General features: G+C 43.4%; 1 protein-coding gene across 9 annotated transcripts in view; it reads left to right on the forward strand.

Moving 5' to 3' along the window:
* atxn2l (ataxin 2-like) overlaps window positions 1–15,015 on the forward strand; it is a 37,084-nt gene extending 22,069 nt beyond the window's left edge. For 5 of the 9 annotated variants that reach the window (XM_046037594.1, XM_046037652.1, XM_046037628.1 and 2 more), the window contains 15 exons: window positions 737–1,065; window positions 1,376–1,459; window positions 2,354–2,476; window positions 2,639–2,716; window positions 2,861–2,922; window positions 5,586–5,926; window positions 6,732–6,801; window positions 8,512–8,673; window positions 8,762–8,825; window positions 9,284–9,450; window positions 9,917–10,049; window positions 11,246–11,352; window positions 11,751–11,963; window positions 12,937–13,087; window positions 14,622–15,015. In XM_046037594.1, the coding sequence (XP_045893550.1) occupies window positions 737–1,065; window positions 1,376–1,459; window positions 2,354–2,476; window positions 2,639–2,716; window positions 2,861–2,922; window positions 5,586–5,926; window positions 6,732–6,801; window positions 8,512–8,673; window positions 8,762–8,825; window positions 9,284–9,450; window positions 9,917–10,049; window positions 11,246–11,352; window positions 11,751–11,963; window positions 12,937–13,087; window positions 14,622–14,680 (2,143 nt within the window). In that variant the 3' untranslated portion in view covers window positions 14,681–15,015. The remainder of the gene's footprint in view (window positions 1–736; window positions 1,066–1,375; window positions 1,460–2,353; window positions 2,477–2,638; window positions 2,717–2,860; window positions 2,923–5,585; window positions 5,927–6,731; window positions 6,802–8,511; window positions 8,674–8,761; window positions 8,826–9,283; window positions 9,451–9,916; window positions 10,050–11,245; window positions 11,353–11,750; window positions 11,964–12,936; window positions 13,088–14,621) is intronic. The other 4 variants (XM_046037619.1, XM_046037601.1, XM_046037609.1 and 1 more) reach the window with 4 other exon arrangements.
* The last annotated feature ends 3,336 nt before the right edge of the window (window positions 15,016–18,351 follow it).

Genomic DNA, 18,351 nt, shown 5'->3' on the forward strand with positions numbered 1-18,351 from the left:
AAGTATCGCGACATAAGTATCGTGATAATATTGCATCGTGACATAAGTATCGCGACATAAGTATCGTGATAATATTGCATCGTGACATAAGTATCGTGACATAAGTATCGTGATAATATTGCATCGTGACATAAGTATCGTGATAATATTGCATCGCGACATAAGTATCGCGACATAAGTATCGTGATAATATTGCATCGTGACATAAGTATCGTGATAATATTGCATCGTGACATAAGTATCGCGACATAAGTATCGTGATAATATTGCATCGTGACATAAGTATCGCGACATAAGTATCGTGATAATATTGCATCGTGACATAAGTATCGTGACATAAGTATCGTGATAATATTGCATCGCGACATAAGTATCGCGACATAAGTATCGCGACATAAGTATCGTGATAATATTGCATCGCGACATAAGTATCGCGACATAAGTATCGTGATAATATTGCATCGCGACATAAGTATCGCGACATAAGTATCGTGATAATATTGCATCGTGACATAAGTATCGCGACATAAGTATCGTGATAATATTGCATCGTGACATAAGTATCGTGGTGATATCGCGACATAGGTAGACATTTTTTTGTTAAAGGATTGACCAGGAGACGAGCATTGAGAAGGTGAAGAGGGCGAAATCCCTCTCTGATTGAAAGCAAGAATTTTATCCCATCAGCTTCCCAGAATTCCCCTCACCGTCTCTTTTCCTTCCTCTGCTTTTCCAGGGAAGGTAAATACATCCCTCTCCCCCAGCGGGCTCGGGAGATCGGCCTGTCTGGCAGCAGCGTGAGGACCGGAGCCTCCGGCCGAACCGCCGCACCGACCTCCACCAGACACCCGCCGCCCAGCTCGTCTTCCCCCAAACCGCCGTCTGACAGGAGCAGCCCGCTGTCCGTCAGAACTGCCTATTCTCCTCACCAATCACAGAGCAGCCCGCCGGCGGCCAGCAGCCCTCCCTGCACCAATCACGTTCTCCCGCACTCCCTCTCCCATCCTCAGGCGCTGGCTGACACGACGCGCTCTCCTGTTAACGGAGGTACGGAGGCGGTTCAAGGTCAGAGAAGAAATTGAGCTGTCATTGGTTTGAAGTAGAGAACTATATAAAACTAACAGGAGGGTCAGAGAGAGTCAGTCAGTCTGTACACCGTCATTAATCTCCATCACTGCTCTAACACTCACTGCAGCCAATCAGCATCCCTCCACAGCAGCCTGAGAGTCTAATTAGGCAAAAAAAAGCGAATGAGGTTGATGGTTTAATCTCCTCCTGCCTCTGTTTGCTTTTAAAGCCTCCCGTGACTTTAGTGTGTAACGTTGCTCTTTAATGTTTGTGTGTGTTGGCTCTAACTGCTCGTTTTCTCTTTCAGTTACATCCAGAACTTCCCCCAAATCCCAGAGACTTCAGAGCAACAGGACCCTGCGGACCCCCAACTCCCAGTCCTCACCTGCAGGTGGGTCCAGCAAACACACAAGGATAAGTTACTTTATAATCATATAAACAATGAAATGGTTCATTCAAACAACAAAGAACTTATTCATTTTCTTCTTATAACTTTTTAAAGAGGTGGTATTCTGTTTTTTGGCTTTTTCCCTCTCCTTTATTGAGTTATATTCCTTTATTGTGCATGTAACAGGTTTGCAAAGGGAAAAAGCCCAAAGGGAGTTCCCATCTCCCACAGAAAACTCTGCTCTGAACTGAAAACCGCTCGTTTGTCGTCCAGCCGCTTCCCTAAAGCTAAACGCGCCTCATATAACGCTCGCCAAGCGGCTACTCCGACACGCCCTCAGAAACAGCGAGCTGCAGCACACAGCTCTCCTCTCCCTTCCAAACACTAGCTACCCTCCAGGCAGTCAGTGGACATAAAGTTGTTCCTGTGATGTAGAGACAGAGCTCAGTTAAAACTTTATGGATACAGATTAATAACTCACCGCTCTGAAACTCTCGCTCCAGTCTGTGTTGCCGAGCCGGTCGGCAACACGTACGGCTGAACCCGAGCTGTTTACCGGCTTCTCGCTGACCCGCCCTTCTCTGCTTCTGATTGGCTAGTAGTCCTTAACTAGGAACTGAGCATGTGCAACTCCCAACAAAGATCATTTAGAGACGAGATGTATCACTCCATAGCTAAAACGAAGCCTTCAACACAGGCTGAAAAGAGGAGCTGCAGCAATGTGCAGTATGACAAACATATAACCATGTAAACCTGCTCTGGTACAACCTCTAAATAAGATTATGAACCTGAAAATGAGCAGAATACCACCTCTTTAATGTAATTTTGTATTTGCTTTTGCATATAGTAAATTGACGACAGATCGGTTTCTCCTCCCTCTGTTTATTCACGCTCCAGTCTCTCGCGCTCCAAAACCGGACGCCCCTCCCCAGGACCTCCCCCTGGTCGGCCCCACTTTCTTGGACTCCACGGCAAACACCGCCAAACCATCCGGCCCCACCCCGCTCTTCCCTGTCGATGGTGAGACATTTATTGAAGGTTTTCTTGGGGGGGAAATATTTTTAATGACATTTTGACACCGCTACATAGAGACGAGGTTGCAAGTTGTTTTAAGCAACATTTAAATATTGAAATATGGATGTTAATGAATAGTTAGAATATGTCTCTCTCTGTCCTCCACAGTGAATGAAATCCTCATCGCAGCGGCTAAAGAGCGAACTGAAAGTCTGTCCGGTCAGCAGGAAGGCAAGAGCAGCAAAGGTAAAAGATTCTGTCCTTCACGAGGTTTACACTCGTCCCTTTTATACGTATAGGACCTGGCTTCAGGTCGATATAATCCACACAGCAGTGCTTATGTCAGCCTTTAATCCCACTGTGGTGTAACTGATCTCATCTCTCGCTCAGCTCCCTCGGTCCAGCAGAGATCCCAGCTGGAGGAACTCCGCAAGTTCGGCAAAGAGTTCAGGGTAAGAAGAATCTCATGCTGAGGGTCAGGGGTCATACAGGGGTCATACAGGGGTCAGGGTCCTGTCAGAGGGTTCAGGACTGAGACACTGGGCCTGGGCATTGACACTTTTTTTCCAAATAGACATTCAGGGACGATCTTATTTCCAAAACTGTCCAGTTCGTATTTGTGAATGTAAAATTTTATGAGTGAGTTTATTTTGTCCAGAAACTGGGATTGATTGATTTTCGGAGCTGTGTTCTTGTTGATCTTCTCCTCCAGCTTTGCTTATGCTGTGTTCACACTGATTCACGCTCCTCTCTCTTTCCTTCACCTCTGCGTCTGCACGCAGAGACGGTGCCGGTTGACACTGCTGAAGACCTGGCTTGTAAGAAAACAACGGTTCAGACAGTGTTTCCCACACGTACGCTTTACTAATTTAGGTCAACATAGCAGCACAAGGAATATAAAAGAACAGATGCAGTATTGTAGATGTATTAACACACTATACTGTACAATCAATGATAATTATTTACAACCAGATAAATGTCTCAGATAAAATCAGGCACAAATCTGTCAGTTTGGTGCTGTGGTGTTGTGGAGCCTGATGGCTGACGGCACAAATGAGCCTCCAAAGCTCTTTGAGGCTCGGGGCTGGATGAGTCTGTGGCTGAAGGAGCTCCTGAGCTGCCTCAGGTCAGCATACAGAGGATAAGAGGGGTCGTCCATGATGGCTTTCAGCTTCCCTCTCCTCCTCTTCTCAGTCACTGCCTCCACACTGTCCACTTCCATCCCCACCAGCTCCCCCAGTTTGTTGGCGCCACAAGTCCCGATGCCCCCTCCCCAGCACACCACAGCAAAGTAGATGACACTGACCACTACGGGCTGGCAGAACATCCGCAGCAGCCTGGTGCTCACATTGAAGGACCTGAGCCTCCTCAGGAAGAACAGCCCGCTCTGTCCTTACCTGTAGAGGGCCTCGGTGTTGTCTGTCCAGTCCAGTTTGTTGTTGAGATGCACCCCCAGGAACTTGTAGGTGTCCACCATCTCTACCCCCTCACCCCTTATTACAAGAGGGGGTGTGGGGCCTCTTGCTGCGACTGAAGTCCACCACCAGCTCATTGGTTTTTCCTGTGTTGAGCTGGAGGTGTCTGCTGTCTCACCATCCGATGAAGCTCTCGATCCTCCTCGCTGTCATCCGTGACACAGCCGACGATGGAGGAGGCATCTGAGAACTTCTGGAGGTGGCTCGTCCCCGAGTCGAAGCAATAGTCCGAAGTATGAAGTGAGTGAAGAGAAACGGCGACAGTACAGTTTGTTGGGAAGTGCCAACGGCGTCTGACAGGCAGCCATGCGGCCTGACATACTGTCAGATACGGTGCTGCAGCTCTCTCTTCAGCCCCTTCTGGATTGCTTTCCTGGCCTCTTCGTTGACCCCTGCCATGAAAGCAATCTTTTTCTTGTTCAACAGAGATTTGAACAGCAAATGCAGATTTCTGCCTTTGGGGTAACATGACCTGGGTTACACCATTTGGAGTTTACAAAGTCCTCCTCCAGCTTCTTACCGCTCTGTTTCTTCCTATCTGCTCGAACTAGCGAGAAGCCGGCTAGTTCCACAGAGCAGTCTGGTGTTTTCCCATTCAGCCAAGTTTCAGTCGGACAGAACATGCTGCACTCCGGATACTCGCTCTGCCCGCCCACCAGAGCCGAGAGTTCATCCATCTTGTTCGTCAGTGAGCGGACGTTCCCCATGACGACTGAGGGAAGACGGGGCGTGGATCTCCACCGGCTCCCCGTCTTCTTGTTCCTCGCCATCACACCAGCACGACATCCTCGCCTTCTTATCCTTAACGTCGCCGGCATCTCCTTTGGACATGCAAGCGGTCGATCCCGAAACTGTAAGAGCTCCTTACGTGAATAGACTCTGGTGTTTCGTTGTCTGGTGGTCACGGTATCCACTGTGTGTGTAACGTAGACCTATTTCAGGTAACGTTAACCGTTTTCGGTGAATTAGCCTTTACAAGAGAACTATTCACAAAGAAAAAAGGCTAGAATGTGCAAATAAATTAGTGCGTGAGTAAAAAGTTAAATAGAAATATATAAAAAAGGTTAAAAACTAGGAAAGGGCAGAGGGAGCTGTTGTGCTGCCACACTCTGCGGTGCTGGAAGTACAAGTACTTGACAGTAGTCCGGCGATAAAACTCCCGCAAGGAAAGCGTTGCGAGGATTAAATTTGCGTTGTATGTGAACACAGCATTAGAGTCAAAATTCTTTCATCTTCTTCATGGTACAAAATTCGGTTTGCACGATCTAGGGTCGTGACCACAGGCTGTATAAAAGAAGTGGACGTAGCCACCGTGACGCAACATGTTTGTTTGTGGACAACCGTTTTGAAGCCTCCAGTTTGGCATTTTGGCCGTTGCCATCTTGATTTTTTATTTTTTTTTTGGAACCAGACACGCGACCATATTTGGACGAGAGGGTGGAGCTAGCTAGGTTGGTTAAAGATGCATCGGTACAGTAATTCATGTTAACTGCGATGCTAATTTTGGCTAGCGGCAAACAGACGCAGTGTCAATGAAAAATGTCTCCTTTTTTAACTTTGTTCTTTGTAAGATGGTTTGATAAATGAGTGCTGATGTCTCACATCAACAGTGAGGTTAAACGTATCAAACGTTGTCTCAGGGCTCGGTTGGTGATGTTCGTCTTCCTGTCTGTCAGCTGCAGCCCAGCTCCTCTCCATCAGCGAGTCCGGCCTCTGCAGATCCTCCTCAGCTCACCTCCTCCGCCTCCTCCTCCTCCCCCGCACCACCCAAAACTCTCACCTCCTCTGCCCAAGATGTGCAGCAGACCACAGAGGCGGCTCCCCCCACCATGACCCCTGCTGCCTCGACCCCCACAGCTCCTGCTGGACCCCAGTCCTCAGGACCAGAGGGGCCTCCGCCTGGGATGACCCAGCAGGCCCCCAGCAGCGAGGAGGCCTGTCCAGAGGGCAGTGAACGTACGGAGGCTGCAGCTGGATCAGCGTGAGTGACCCTCGTAAATGCTATCACAATATGTCCACGAGCTTCAGTCGACGCCTGTCGTCAGGAGTCATAAGCTCACGACTAGTTACACAAAAATGATCCTCAAAGGAGATTCCTGTTGGCTACAATAGGAAATCCAGAGTGCTACTTTCTGTGTTTTACTTTCGGTCAGACCCCAAGACGAGCGAAATATCTGTCCACTTGTCTGGGGCTTGGTCTTGTTTGAAATAATTTATATAAATTTAACTTATTTGAAACGTCGTCGTAGGAGATTCACTGCTTCCACTGATATTGGCAGTGTTTCTGTAGTCATTCTTTCCTGAATCAGTTCTCCTGAAAGCATGACCCCAAGTCAGAATGAGATTAAAGAAGACCCCGGTGGAAAAATGACTTCCCATTAACAACAGTAATAACTGGGACTTTGATTAGTTTGATTAATCAGAATCTGCACCGAGTAGAGTTTCACATACAAGTTATTTGATTTGGTATTTTGGTGCATAATAATAAATATTAATAAGCCAAAATTGTAGCTTCCAAAGATACTACAAAAATCAAGAAATAAAAATATGTGGAGGGGACATTATAGTATGTACAATATATTGTCCAGAAGGGGTCTGCAGGTGTCAGCCTAACACACTGAGTTAGCCAGTAAGATTTGTAAGGTCAACATGTAGCTCTTTTGTTTTCCTTTCAATCGTTGCAACTGCGTATTAAAAGGGATAACCTTTTGTCAGATAAACCTTAAAACTCACAGATCTGTTACTCAAACTTTATCATATTGTGCCTGTTCTGGTCTTTTTTGCAGGCAAGTGAAACACTCAACGTTGAATCCAAATGCAAAAGAATTTCTTCCCGTAAAAGGAAACGCAGTCATGGTGAGTTTAATGAAACTGTGGCACACAGAATCAAACACACTCTTAATGTCTGATGTAAGTTTGTGAATGAATTGAGAGATCTGTCACATTTTTCAACCTATTTGAACTTGTTTTTGTGTCTGTGTGGGACAACATTGGGACAACATTCTTTGAAATTGGTCCAGTATTAAGCGAGCGCGCTGCAGCCTGCAGCAGTGAAACAGCGCTGCAACAAAATTCTTTGGGGTAACTGCGCTCCATCTGTGTATGTCCACATTAGTGGTAGTTTTGGCCCCAACAGGTTCAGATTGTTATTACAAGTGTCTGGCAACATTATGGAAAGGATCCCTACAGCGAGAGACCTTTTTTTTGTTTTGTTTTTTTTTGTTAAACCAGAAACAGTGATTCTGTTGCTCTCGTCAAAGCCACCAGACTCCATCGACAAAAACTGTAATTTTACCTTGCCGATAGAGACGGGTTTCGCTACTCTGTACCTTTTAAGGTATCATCCGAACACACTAAAAAAAAAAGAGAAGAGTCTTTTTTCCCCCTTTGTGCCTGCACCATTAACTTTATTAAAAAAAGGCTGCATGCACCAAATCCATGCGTGATTTTAACCGCCGCTCACCTTCGGCTGCATCTCAGGCATGTTTGTCACTGTGGCAAGTTTATCAGCACAAGCTCGGCTTTCGTTGGTTTCATCTTCTGGTATCATTTAGCTCTTCTCTGTACATTTTTATTTGCTGTTCACATCACTTGTCACTGATCGATCACTGCGTTCCATCACATCAATTAAACGCTTGTGTGGCGCAACAGCTGATTTTACTGTCGGACCCTCCGGCTGCAGCTGATCGAAAGTTAACAAAAACACACGTATCAAAAAATTACCTTATATTCGTTTACCACAACTTATTTGGTCTCTAAACTATTTCTCTCCTCTCTCATTCCAAGCTGTAGTTTTTCCAGTGTAATAATACCAGTGAGGATGAACTAATCAGGATGTGGAGGATCTGATACAGTTTCCCAATACAAAACAGCTATTTGAAAGAAGAAAAAATTAAAATATAATGGATAACCTTGCTTGTCCATAACAATACAAATAATAATAAGCTACCAATCCACTACTATGGCTCCAACAGGTGACATTTTATGCAAGGTATTGAATTAAGTACTCCATTGGTATCTGTATCACTTTAAAGGTACTGGTTTTGGTACTGGTATCATAAACTTTTAAACAATACCCAACCCTACTTGCAGAACAGGGGAGTTGCTGGTCTACAGCTGCCTCGGTCAGTTAGTTGTGTGACTTTAAGTGTTTTTGTTTGTTTGGATTGTATCTGGAGTTTTATAAGGTTAAAAACACCAAATGCACACAAACTAACCGACAGAGGCAGCGGAAGCCTTGGGAGGTAAAATGACTGTTTCTGTCAAAGGAGTCTCGTGGGAGTCTTGACGGGAGTGATACAGTGGCTGTTTCTTGTTAAACAAATGGTCTGCAGGGATCCTTCCCATAATGTTGTCAAAAACAACATGAGCCTGTCAGCGCAAGGATTATGCTGCAGCACCAGTTAAATAATACAGAAGTTAAAATTTGACTCGATGGCTTCCAAACACTTTGATTACATGTCTGTTATACAATCGATAAACTGGTCTATGAGAAACCTTTCATGTAGTGTTTGTGAAACTAACTTCACCTCTCTGACAGTGTTTCTTTCTCTTGTGTTGTGACAGAAGCCTGCGCCGACCCCCACCCCGCCTCGACCGAACCCCCCCAGCCCCTCTGTGGTTCTGACCGGTCCAGGACAGCCAGGAGGAGGAGCCATCTACAGCAACCCACCTGGACACTACCTGTCCTACGTCTCACCCATCCACATCCAAGGGCACTCAATCCAGGTTTGAATCCCTCTCTCCCTCTTTAGTTTCTGTAATCAGAGATTCGTTCCACCGCTGTCATTTTAATGTCTCCTTGTCTTCTCCTCAGGCTCCTCAGATGTATCAGTACACCATGTCCACTGTCAACCAGGGCAAATACCCCAGAGCCAAAGGTCAACACCACACACACATTTTTATTATTAATGTCTGTACGCAACAATAAGGGGAAGTTAAAAAAGCTTAGATGTGAGGTGAAAGAGACAGGTGCTCGGAGGTCAAGTGGAGGTTAGTTATTGTAGTTTGATCAATGGTTGATTGCTGCATTTTGTGTCAAATAGCACACTCCTTCTCTGAGTCGTAACTCTTAACATGCAGACCGCATGCACATATTTTTAGATTCAATGTGATTAATACTTCCTGTGGATATCATTATCTCTGATAATGATTTACAATATTGGGACTGAAATTTCTAAAACTTCGGAGTAATTTTCTCCTCAAATTGATGTAGATAGAATAATAAGAGGTGCAAGGATGAAATCCATTAATATAAATGTAAATCTATCAATATCCTTTTGACATTAATGATCAGATATCCCAGGTGAAACGGTGACCATGTGTTCTGCTGTTTCAGGCCCGGTGGTGGGACAGCGTCCAGAGCACCACCCCTCCCAGAACTCCCCCATGATGTCAGCTGCAGCCTCAGCTGCAGGACCCCCCCTGGTGGCTTCACCTTATCCCCAGTCCTACCTGCAGTACGGTCAGGTGATCCAGGCCATGCCCCCACACTACCACGGACAGGTACAGAGGCAGCAAACCACTGTTCAGCTGTAAATCAACCAGTGTATTAAAAAATAGTAAAACTAGTTAACAATTTATAAAATAGTTCAAACTAGCTAAGTGTATATAAAAAAGGTGAACTAACTTGTATTTTAAAGTTCCAGACATATTTGGAAACATAAAAATTTTACTGATAAATATAATTTGTGTTTGGTTTTTTTTACACAAAAATGTTCAAATACCTACTTAAAAATAATTAAAATTACATATACACCTTCTCCTTTATTAAGAAAATCAGAGTCTGTGAATAGGTAAAAACGTGTTTATTTCCAAGTTTAACTGCTAGACAATTACTGGACCCTTGATTTTCTTGTGACCCTATTTACGTATTAAGTGACCCCACAAAAGTTTAGATCTCTTTAATTCCGCTCAGCAGACCAACAGCAAAGTGCAGTTTGGACAAATCTGTCTTTAATGTTATTTCCAGGCGGTTTACTCAATGCTGCAGGGGGGTGCGAGGATGCTGACGTCCGGAGCCCCTCATCAACAGATGGGAGCTCCTGGCCCCCAGTACCCCGGCCAGGCTGAGGGCCAGCCGGGGCCACAGCAGGCCATGTATGGTAAGCAGACTTATGTTTTTATTCATTGTATGTAATCAAAGGCAGAGCAGGAAGTTTTATAAACTAAATAAAATGTGAATTTTATGAATATAGTTTGGTTTGTTGTGACCTAACATGACATAATAAGTAATTGGTTGCGACTTCGGGTCCCTGAAAGATAAATGATAGAAAATGTTCTTGCAGCCGGTGTAAACAAAAATATAAATATAAAATATAAATCTCAGGTTTAGTGTAAGTTACCTCCTACCTAGGAACATGACAGCAGATGATTTCTTGATAAAGCCAAAGTGGAAATGCATAATGATGCATTTATAAATGTGCATACATATCCAGATCCTCTGACAAAGTGCTGTTTTTATTTCTGTACAGTAAGCCATGTTAAAACTTCGCTAATGCTCAGTATTGATTTTCAACATTGAATCCAGAGGCAGAGGAAAGCTGCACATTTTCTAAAGCTAGTTGTATAGAATCGGCACAGAGGTATAAAATAATGTCATCTGCATATAGATAGATAAAAAAATTGGGAGCCCATTTCTGTGAATTTTGTGATTAAAAAAAAAAAAAAAAAATAGGTCCTGTAAGTCATGCAATGACATACGATCTCAAAATAATAAGTTAGTATCTTAAAATAATGAGAAACCTTCTCAAAATATTGACTTAGCATCTGAAAACTCAGATTACAGATGATATTGGTAAAAAAAAAAAAAAGAAAAACTGGTCTAAGTATTGAACCTTGTAGGGCCCCTTTTTGTAATAGGAATGAATTTAGATATAGCATCGGCCGGCCTTCTACGCTGTTACTGAACCATCGGTGAGACTTAAGACCAAATCCTTTGGATCCTAGTTTGTTCATAAGCAAGGAACGATCAAAGATTTTTATGGATGAACAAAAAGGGCTGTTTAATTTAATACAAATGCATTAGAAGTTTGTCAGCATGGGTTCATTTATGCTCACTTTAAATAGGACTTTAATATTATTATATAACCCTGTTTGTAGTTTATGCAATCTATGATAGCATGAACTGCAGGCGGGGTTTACGCCAGAATCCCCAAAGTCTGTACATTGAATGACAGGGGAACTTAAACCATGCATGCATGTAAGATCAGATCAGCCAGAAGTTAAATGTAAATCATCAGTAGAGTTTTCTGGGGGAATACTGCATGTTTAATGCTTTTATTTGGTGTTTCTCTCTCAGCTCAGTCTTTCTCTCACCACTCGGGTGCCCTCCATCATCCTCAGCCCTCCAGCACCCCGACTGGGAATCAACCCCAGCACACAGCACCCAGTCCGGGACACAATCAGGTAAAGATACTCACACTGTACGGATGTTAATGTGCTGCCGAGATTATGAGAAATGTATTCGGTCCTTATGAAAAGCTTTTGTGTACTTTATAAAATGGTCGGCAGCATGAAAGTGTCCTTTAGCATAATAGTTTGTTGACTAAACCAGGTGAAAATTTACAATGTGGTTATGTTGGTCAGAATTTGACATAACATGCAAAACTACTTTGCAAATTTTTTCATCTTTAAATTGGATAAAAAAGATTTCTTTTAATTTACACCACAACATGTTTTAACTTGCATTAAGAACTTTGGCTTGGAAGGACATAATGGAAAATAAAGTTGTTTCCATGTGATATCTTTGCCTCAGCTGTCTCTGCTCTTCCTGTGACATTATTTGATCAATCTTGGGTATTCAGGTCAACTTTCTCAACTCGTTTCCCTCGCAGTCGAATCAGGGTGGTCCTCAGCCTCAGTCCATGTTCCACTCTGGAGGTTTGTCTGCTCCGACCCCTCCTAACCTGCCGCCTGGCCACAGCTCCCCCCAGGCCTCCTACACCATGCAGGGATACAGCCTCCCCACCCACCAGCCGCTGCCGCATGGCTTCCCCTCAATCAGCCAACTCACACAGGTGAATATGAATCTGTTCACCATTAAAGGGGAACTTCACTATTTCCCCATGTTTTTGTCTGTAGCTTATTGGAACAACATTTTTTGAAACTGGTCCGGTATTGAGCAAACATGTTGCAGTCGGAAGCAGTGAAAGACTACGGCAACGTAGTCCTTGCGGGTAAGTTCTTCCTCTAAAATGCTTGTTTTAACCGCTCAGATTGTTATTGTAGATGTCTCACAAAAAGGTCTCTCTCTGTAGGGATCCTTTCCATAATGTTGTCAAAGAGTAAGATCCTTTTTATTTAACCAGAAGCGGTTACTATATCGCGTTTGTCAAGACCACCAGACTCCATTGACAAAAACAGTAATTTTACCTCGCAGGACCCAAGAGTTGCAGGTCTACTGTTGGCTCAGTCGGTTGGTTGTTTGTTTTATTGTGTGACTTTGTTGTTTTTGTGTTATTGTATGATTTTCGTGCTTTAAAGGTTAGAAACACCATAGTCACACAATAACACAAACTAACCGATCGAGGCAGTGGTAGACCAGAGAGGTAAAATTACTATTTTTGTCAGTGGAGTCTGGTGGCTTTGACTAGAACGATATAGAAACTGTTTCTGGTTAAACAAAGAGAATTTCACTGTTTAAAAAGGTCTCTCTCTGTAGCGATCCTTTCCATAATGTTGTCACACACTTGTAATAACAATCTGAGCTTGTCAGCAGCAAAAACACGCACTTTTGTGGATGTACTTTGACGTGGCGCTTTTACCCCAAAGGATTATGTTGCTCCCGTGTTTCACTGCTGCTGACCTGCACCGCAGCGCACTCGCTTGAGACCGGACCGAATTCAATAAATGCAAATAATAGTTTGTTGTGTTACTGAGCATTTCTCACAGTGCTCCTTGGGGGCTGGAAGGGTTAGCGCAGAGCCCTGCGTGTCCTTCAGGGGTCCCAGTTTGCGGTTTCTCATGAGATGTCTTGTTTGTCCTCTGCAGGCTCACGTCGCAGGAGGCATGTCGGGACCTCACCACTCTGCAGGTCATGGACTGCCGCCCGTCATGCTGCACTACGTCTCCCCTCAGCAGGGCAGTGGCTCCAACCCCCAGCAGGGAGCGCCACAACACTTCTACATCGGACACCACCAAGGTAAAACTCAAACCGGACACAGACTGCCTCTGGGCCACAATATGGTCTTCTTCTAGAGTGTAACTGTAAAACACCAATATCTTGAAAACAGCTCACTTAATCAGAAATGTGGCTGCTGAAGAGCAAAAACTCTTCAGCGTGTTTTTTAAAGGGTAATTCTGGGAATTTTTAAACCTGGGCCCTATGTTACGTCTTTTAGGGTCTAAATGAATAATCTGTACAAAACATTTTAGAACTGGTCCAGTAGATCGCCTCAGCCTGCAGCCAAGAAACAGGGCTGCAACGTAATCCTTTGGGATTCGTCACGGTACGGCTCAGATTGTTATATTAAGTGAGTCTGATTTCTACAGAGAGAGACCCTTTTTTTTAAGGTGGGACACTAAAGGTGAATAGGGTAGAACATTTTCACTGATAGGTATCCACATCAAAATTCTCCGGTTGATTACTTGCGTTAAGTCAGTTGTTTTCTTAAATGTTATGTTTAATCATGCAAATGAGGCATTACCTAATGCTAACTTTAATTTAGGAGAAATCTGCACACGCAAAATGACAGTGTTGTAAAATAAACACCTACATTTTTATTTTGGGTTTTCTTGTTTCCGCTAGTCTGAAAGAAGACATGTTTATGGAAGCAAATTATACCAAAATTGACGAGTGCCTGTAATGTCTCGCCTTAAAGAGTATGACTTACTGACTTACCGTTGTCTTCCAGCAACAACTCCCTTCTCGACTTGTGTGTTTTTGGCTAAACAAAAGGGATCTCACTCGCTAACAAAAGCCACCAGACTCCATTGATAAAACCAGTAATTTTACCTCTCTGGTCTACCGCTGCTTCGATCAGTTAGTTTGTGTTATTGTAGGTAAACTTTATTTATATAGCACCTTTCAGAGACAAGAGGGGTCACAAAGTGCTTCACAGTATAAAAGAAAATGCATAAAAACAACACAAACCTACAAAGCCATACGGCTAGTTAAATGCTTGTCTAAAAAGATATGGTTTTTCCACAGAAGGCTCTCTCCCTTTAGCCTTGAGAGCCTGTGAGCCACCACACACCAACCACAATCACCTCTTGTTTTAAAACATGTTCTGCGAACAGTTAAAAAGGTCTTGGCCTGAAGACCTCAGAGAGCGACCAGTAGATCCTGGATGTAAGAGGGAGCTTGACCATGCAAGGCTCTAAGTAATGGTTAAAATTTTAAAATGTACTCTAAAACCAATCGGAGGCCAATGAAAGAGCCTTAAAAACTCGCGAGATGTGAGTTGTTGCAGGAAGACCACAGGTGGAAACGTGAGTCTTACTCATCAGACATCTTACTCTTTTCAAACAAGGTCTATCTCTGTAGGGATGTCAGACTCTCGTTGGCAAACACGAGCCCTTCAAAGACATAGTTTGACGGGTGCAATTACCCTAAAAATGTGTAGAAAACAACAAAAACATAGTGTAACGATGATGTAACTGTGTAATTTAAAGTGTTTATAATTCTAAATGTTGAAGTTAATTTAAAAAAATATTTTTTATGCTTTGTCTTCCAGCTGTGCAGGTTCAGGCTCACCCCACCCAGCAGCTTTCCTTCCACCCCTCTGCAAACTGATCCCTCCCCACGTCACCGCTGGATTCAGGAGCGAGGAAGACGAACTACCAACCCCCCCCCCCCAAATCCCAAACAACTCGTAACATTCCCACCTCCTGACATCAAACTAACACAACCTTCTTTCTATCCACAACTTTTAGAAAAGCAGACAGAACACAGAAACACCTTGCACGGGACGTTTCTGGATTTTAATATGTACATACAGACTGTTTTCACACATGAAGCTGGACCGAAGACGTTAAACTGGTGGAAACATCGTTTTTCTCCCTGTCCCACCTCTGTCCTTTTACAGACGAAACCAGTTCATTAATAATAAAACCCTTGGAAAAACAAAACAACTGGAACTCTTGAATCAGTCTCCTGCAGGGTCCTTAATATGAAGCAACACATCAACACATTTCTGTCTGTTAAAATGTAAAGCTACAGACAGTTAGCTTAGCTTCAGTGTTAACTTTCCTATAATATAAAAGAAAGAGAAAAAAAAACAACTTCCCCTGTGGTGGCTTTTTTGATTCAGTCTGTATTTGAGCCACTCTGATCGTAGGTAATCTTTGCCGCCTGGACTCTACTAGACCTCTGAAGGTGTGCTGTGGTATCCGGCACCAAGACGTCAGCAGCAGATCCTGTAAGTCCTGGGAGTTGTGAGGTGGGGCCTCCATGGATCTGACTGGTTTGTCCAGCACATAACCCACAGATGCTCAATTTGGATTGAGATCTGGGGAATTTGGAGGCTAAGTCAACATCTTGAACTCATGTTTCTCAAATCATTCCTGAACCGTTGTTGTTTTGTGTCAGGGCGCATTATCCTGCTGAAAGTGGCCGACAGGGAATACTGTTTCCATGAAAGTAGGGAACATGGTCTGCAGCGATGCTTAGGTAGGTGGTACGTGTCATAGGCTGTTTTTCCATTTCCAGTACCGACTCGACTGGCTCATTATCCTCCGTTTTCCATTGCAGATAGATGGTACCCCTCAATGAAGCTGGTCGTCATAATAAACACCACACACAACTGCCGCGATCCACACAGCTTTCTGTTTTTTAAGTTAAAACGTTTCAACATTCCTCAAACAGATAAGCGGTATGAAAACCTTCCAGCTGTGTTTTCGCAGCCACTTGCGGAGCTCCTCGACTCAATAGTAACTCAAAATATTCAAGCACATTTGTGTTCCGCCATTACTTCTCGTAAAACTGTCTATATTCAAAATCTACACAGCTGATTTCTCACCTCAAAACTTGATTTAGTGATGAAATAACGTATGCAAATTGTACAATATAAAACTTTCTGTTGCTGGCCTCTTTCAGGCGCAATGATGACGCTGTGTATTGTGATGATTCTCTGACCAATCAGTAGTCTGGTCTGTTTTCATGTCACATTTTAGTATCGCCTCAGCTCGCTTGGAACCTCGACGGGGGTGATATGAAATAAGTACCTGGAAGCACTTTCCACAATGGAAAACCAAAAAAAGGCGAGGCGATCTACAACATTAGACTGGTGGCGGTCTCGCTCAAAGTGAAAGGAAACAGGTGTGCTAGTCATGTCAAGTTTAAAACGTATTTTTAACTAACGTGACAAAATTAAGAAGCTTTTCATGATTTAAAGATATTTTTCACCCTCTTTATGCTAACGTTAAGCTGCAGATTATTATTAACACATTTAGGAAGATAAGATCACCACAGCAGATTCATTAGATTTGTATAGAGTTCGACTTCCTAAGACCTAATTAATACACGACAGCAGCGTAGTTTGACTCTTTAGATCTAGAAAGAAAAGATGTGGTTAAAAGAAAAACACTGCGAGGAAGAAAATCTAGTTGAGTTTTAAAGTTTTGTTAACGTTTAATTGAATAGTAGTTACTTAAAAATAACAATTTCTAGTTCACACAAGTGGAAAACAGATGCGGAGACAACAGTAAAACATGGTAACAACACATAAATACACTGTAAAAAAACAAACTATATGAATTAAGACATTCTCAGGAGTTGTCAGTAAAATCAAAGTAAAGCTCAAACCGTCTACACCTCATTATGAAGGGATACTGTGGAGGAAAGAAAGGGTTAACGAACAGAAATTAAAACAGCTTCCACAAAAAAAAAAATTACACAATGTACTTTTAAAAAACTACAGAAGTTTAACTCTTGTGAGAGTTAAGTGGAGAGAAACTGAGTTCCGCCTGACGGGAGAAATGATTCTGCCGTTTGGGGATTTTCTCTGCTGACCTGCAATAAACTGTCAGTTATTATTATTATTAATCATCAGGACTTTAAATTTAGTGTTCCCAACCTTCATGGCCTCCTCCACACGAAGCCACGTCTACAGGTCTAACAGGTAGAAGTGATTTCTTCCTAAACTAATCATTTTTTACTAGACACAAAAACAAGGATTAGGGCAAAGTTTCAAAAACAAGCCTAAATTTGTGCATTCAAATTATTTTTGCTCTAGGAAGGTTGACGTCACTTCTTTTCCTCCACATGGGACCTTATTTTGGACTAAATATGGCAGTCAATGAATTGTGCCCTGAATTACACATATGATGTTTGTCAGTTTAACGGTCTTGCCATCTGAAACGGGCGATCTGGCGGCATCTGCTGGGAAACCTGGGTACTGTATCATCTAAATACACACACAATTAGCACAGAAACCATCAGTGGTGCTTCCCCACCTGTGGGTGTTGTGCATTTTGGGTGTGGATTTTAAAAACTTCTTCCCTTTAGGTTAGTTGGTAGTTTGGAATCTCTTTGACGCTTCAGTGGATATAGCTTCAGAGTAACGTTAGCTTCAGGGACGTCGGTAACGTTAGCTTCAGGGACGTCGGTAACGTTAGCTTCAGGGACGTCAGCTTCAGAGTAACGTTAGCTTCAGAGTAATTTTAGCTTCAGTGACATCAGTAACGTTAGCTTCAGAGTAATTTTAGCTTCAGTGACATCAGTAACGTTAGCTTCAGGGACGTCGGTAACGTTAGCTTCAGGGACGTCGGTAACGTTAGCTTCAGGGACGTCAGCTTCAGAGTAACGTTAGCTTCAGAGTAATTTTAGCTTCAGTGACATCAGTAACGTTAGCTTCAGAGTAATTTTAGCTTCAGTGACATCAGTAACGTTAGCTTCAGGGACGTCGGTAACGTTAGCTTCAGGGACGTCGGTAACGTTAGCTTCAGGGACGTCAGCTTCAGAGTAACGTTAGCTTCAGAGTAATTTTAGCTTCAGTGACATCAGTAACGTTAGCTTCAGAGTAATTTTAGCTTCAGTGACATCAGTAACGTTAGCTTCAGGGACGTCGGTAACGTTAGCTTCAGGGACGTCGGTAACGTTAGCTTCAGGGACGTCAGCTTCAGAGTAACGTTAGCTTCAGAGTAATTTTAGCTTCAGTGACATCAGTAACGTTAGCTTCAGAGTAATTTTAGCTTCAGTGACATCAGTAACGTTAGCTTCAGGGACGTCGGTAACGTTAGCTTCAGGGACGTCGGTAACGTTAGCTTCAGGGACGTCAGCTTCAGAGTAACGTTAGCTTCAGAGTAATTTTAGCTTCAGTGACATCAGTAACGTTAGCTTCAGAGTAATTTTAGCTTCAGTGACATCAGTAACGTTAGCTTCAGGGACGTCGGTAACGTTAGCTTCAGGGACGTCGGTAACGTTAGCTTCAGGGACGTCAGCTTCAGAGTAACGTTAGCTTCAGA

Source organism: Micropterus dolomieu, linkage group LG02, assembly GCF_021292245.1.
Source record: "Micropterus dolomieu isolate WLL.071019.BEF.003 ecotype Adirondacks linkage group LG02, ASM2129224v1, whole genome shotgun sequence".
In the NCBI taxonomy this organism is placed as follows: Eukaryota; Metazoa; Chordata; class Actinopteri; order Centrarchiformes; family Centrarchidae; genus Micropterus; species Micropterus dolomieu.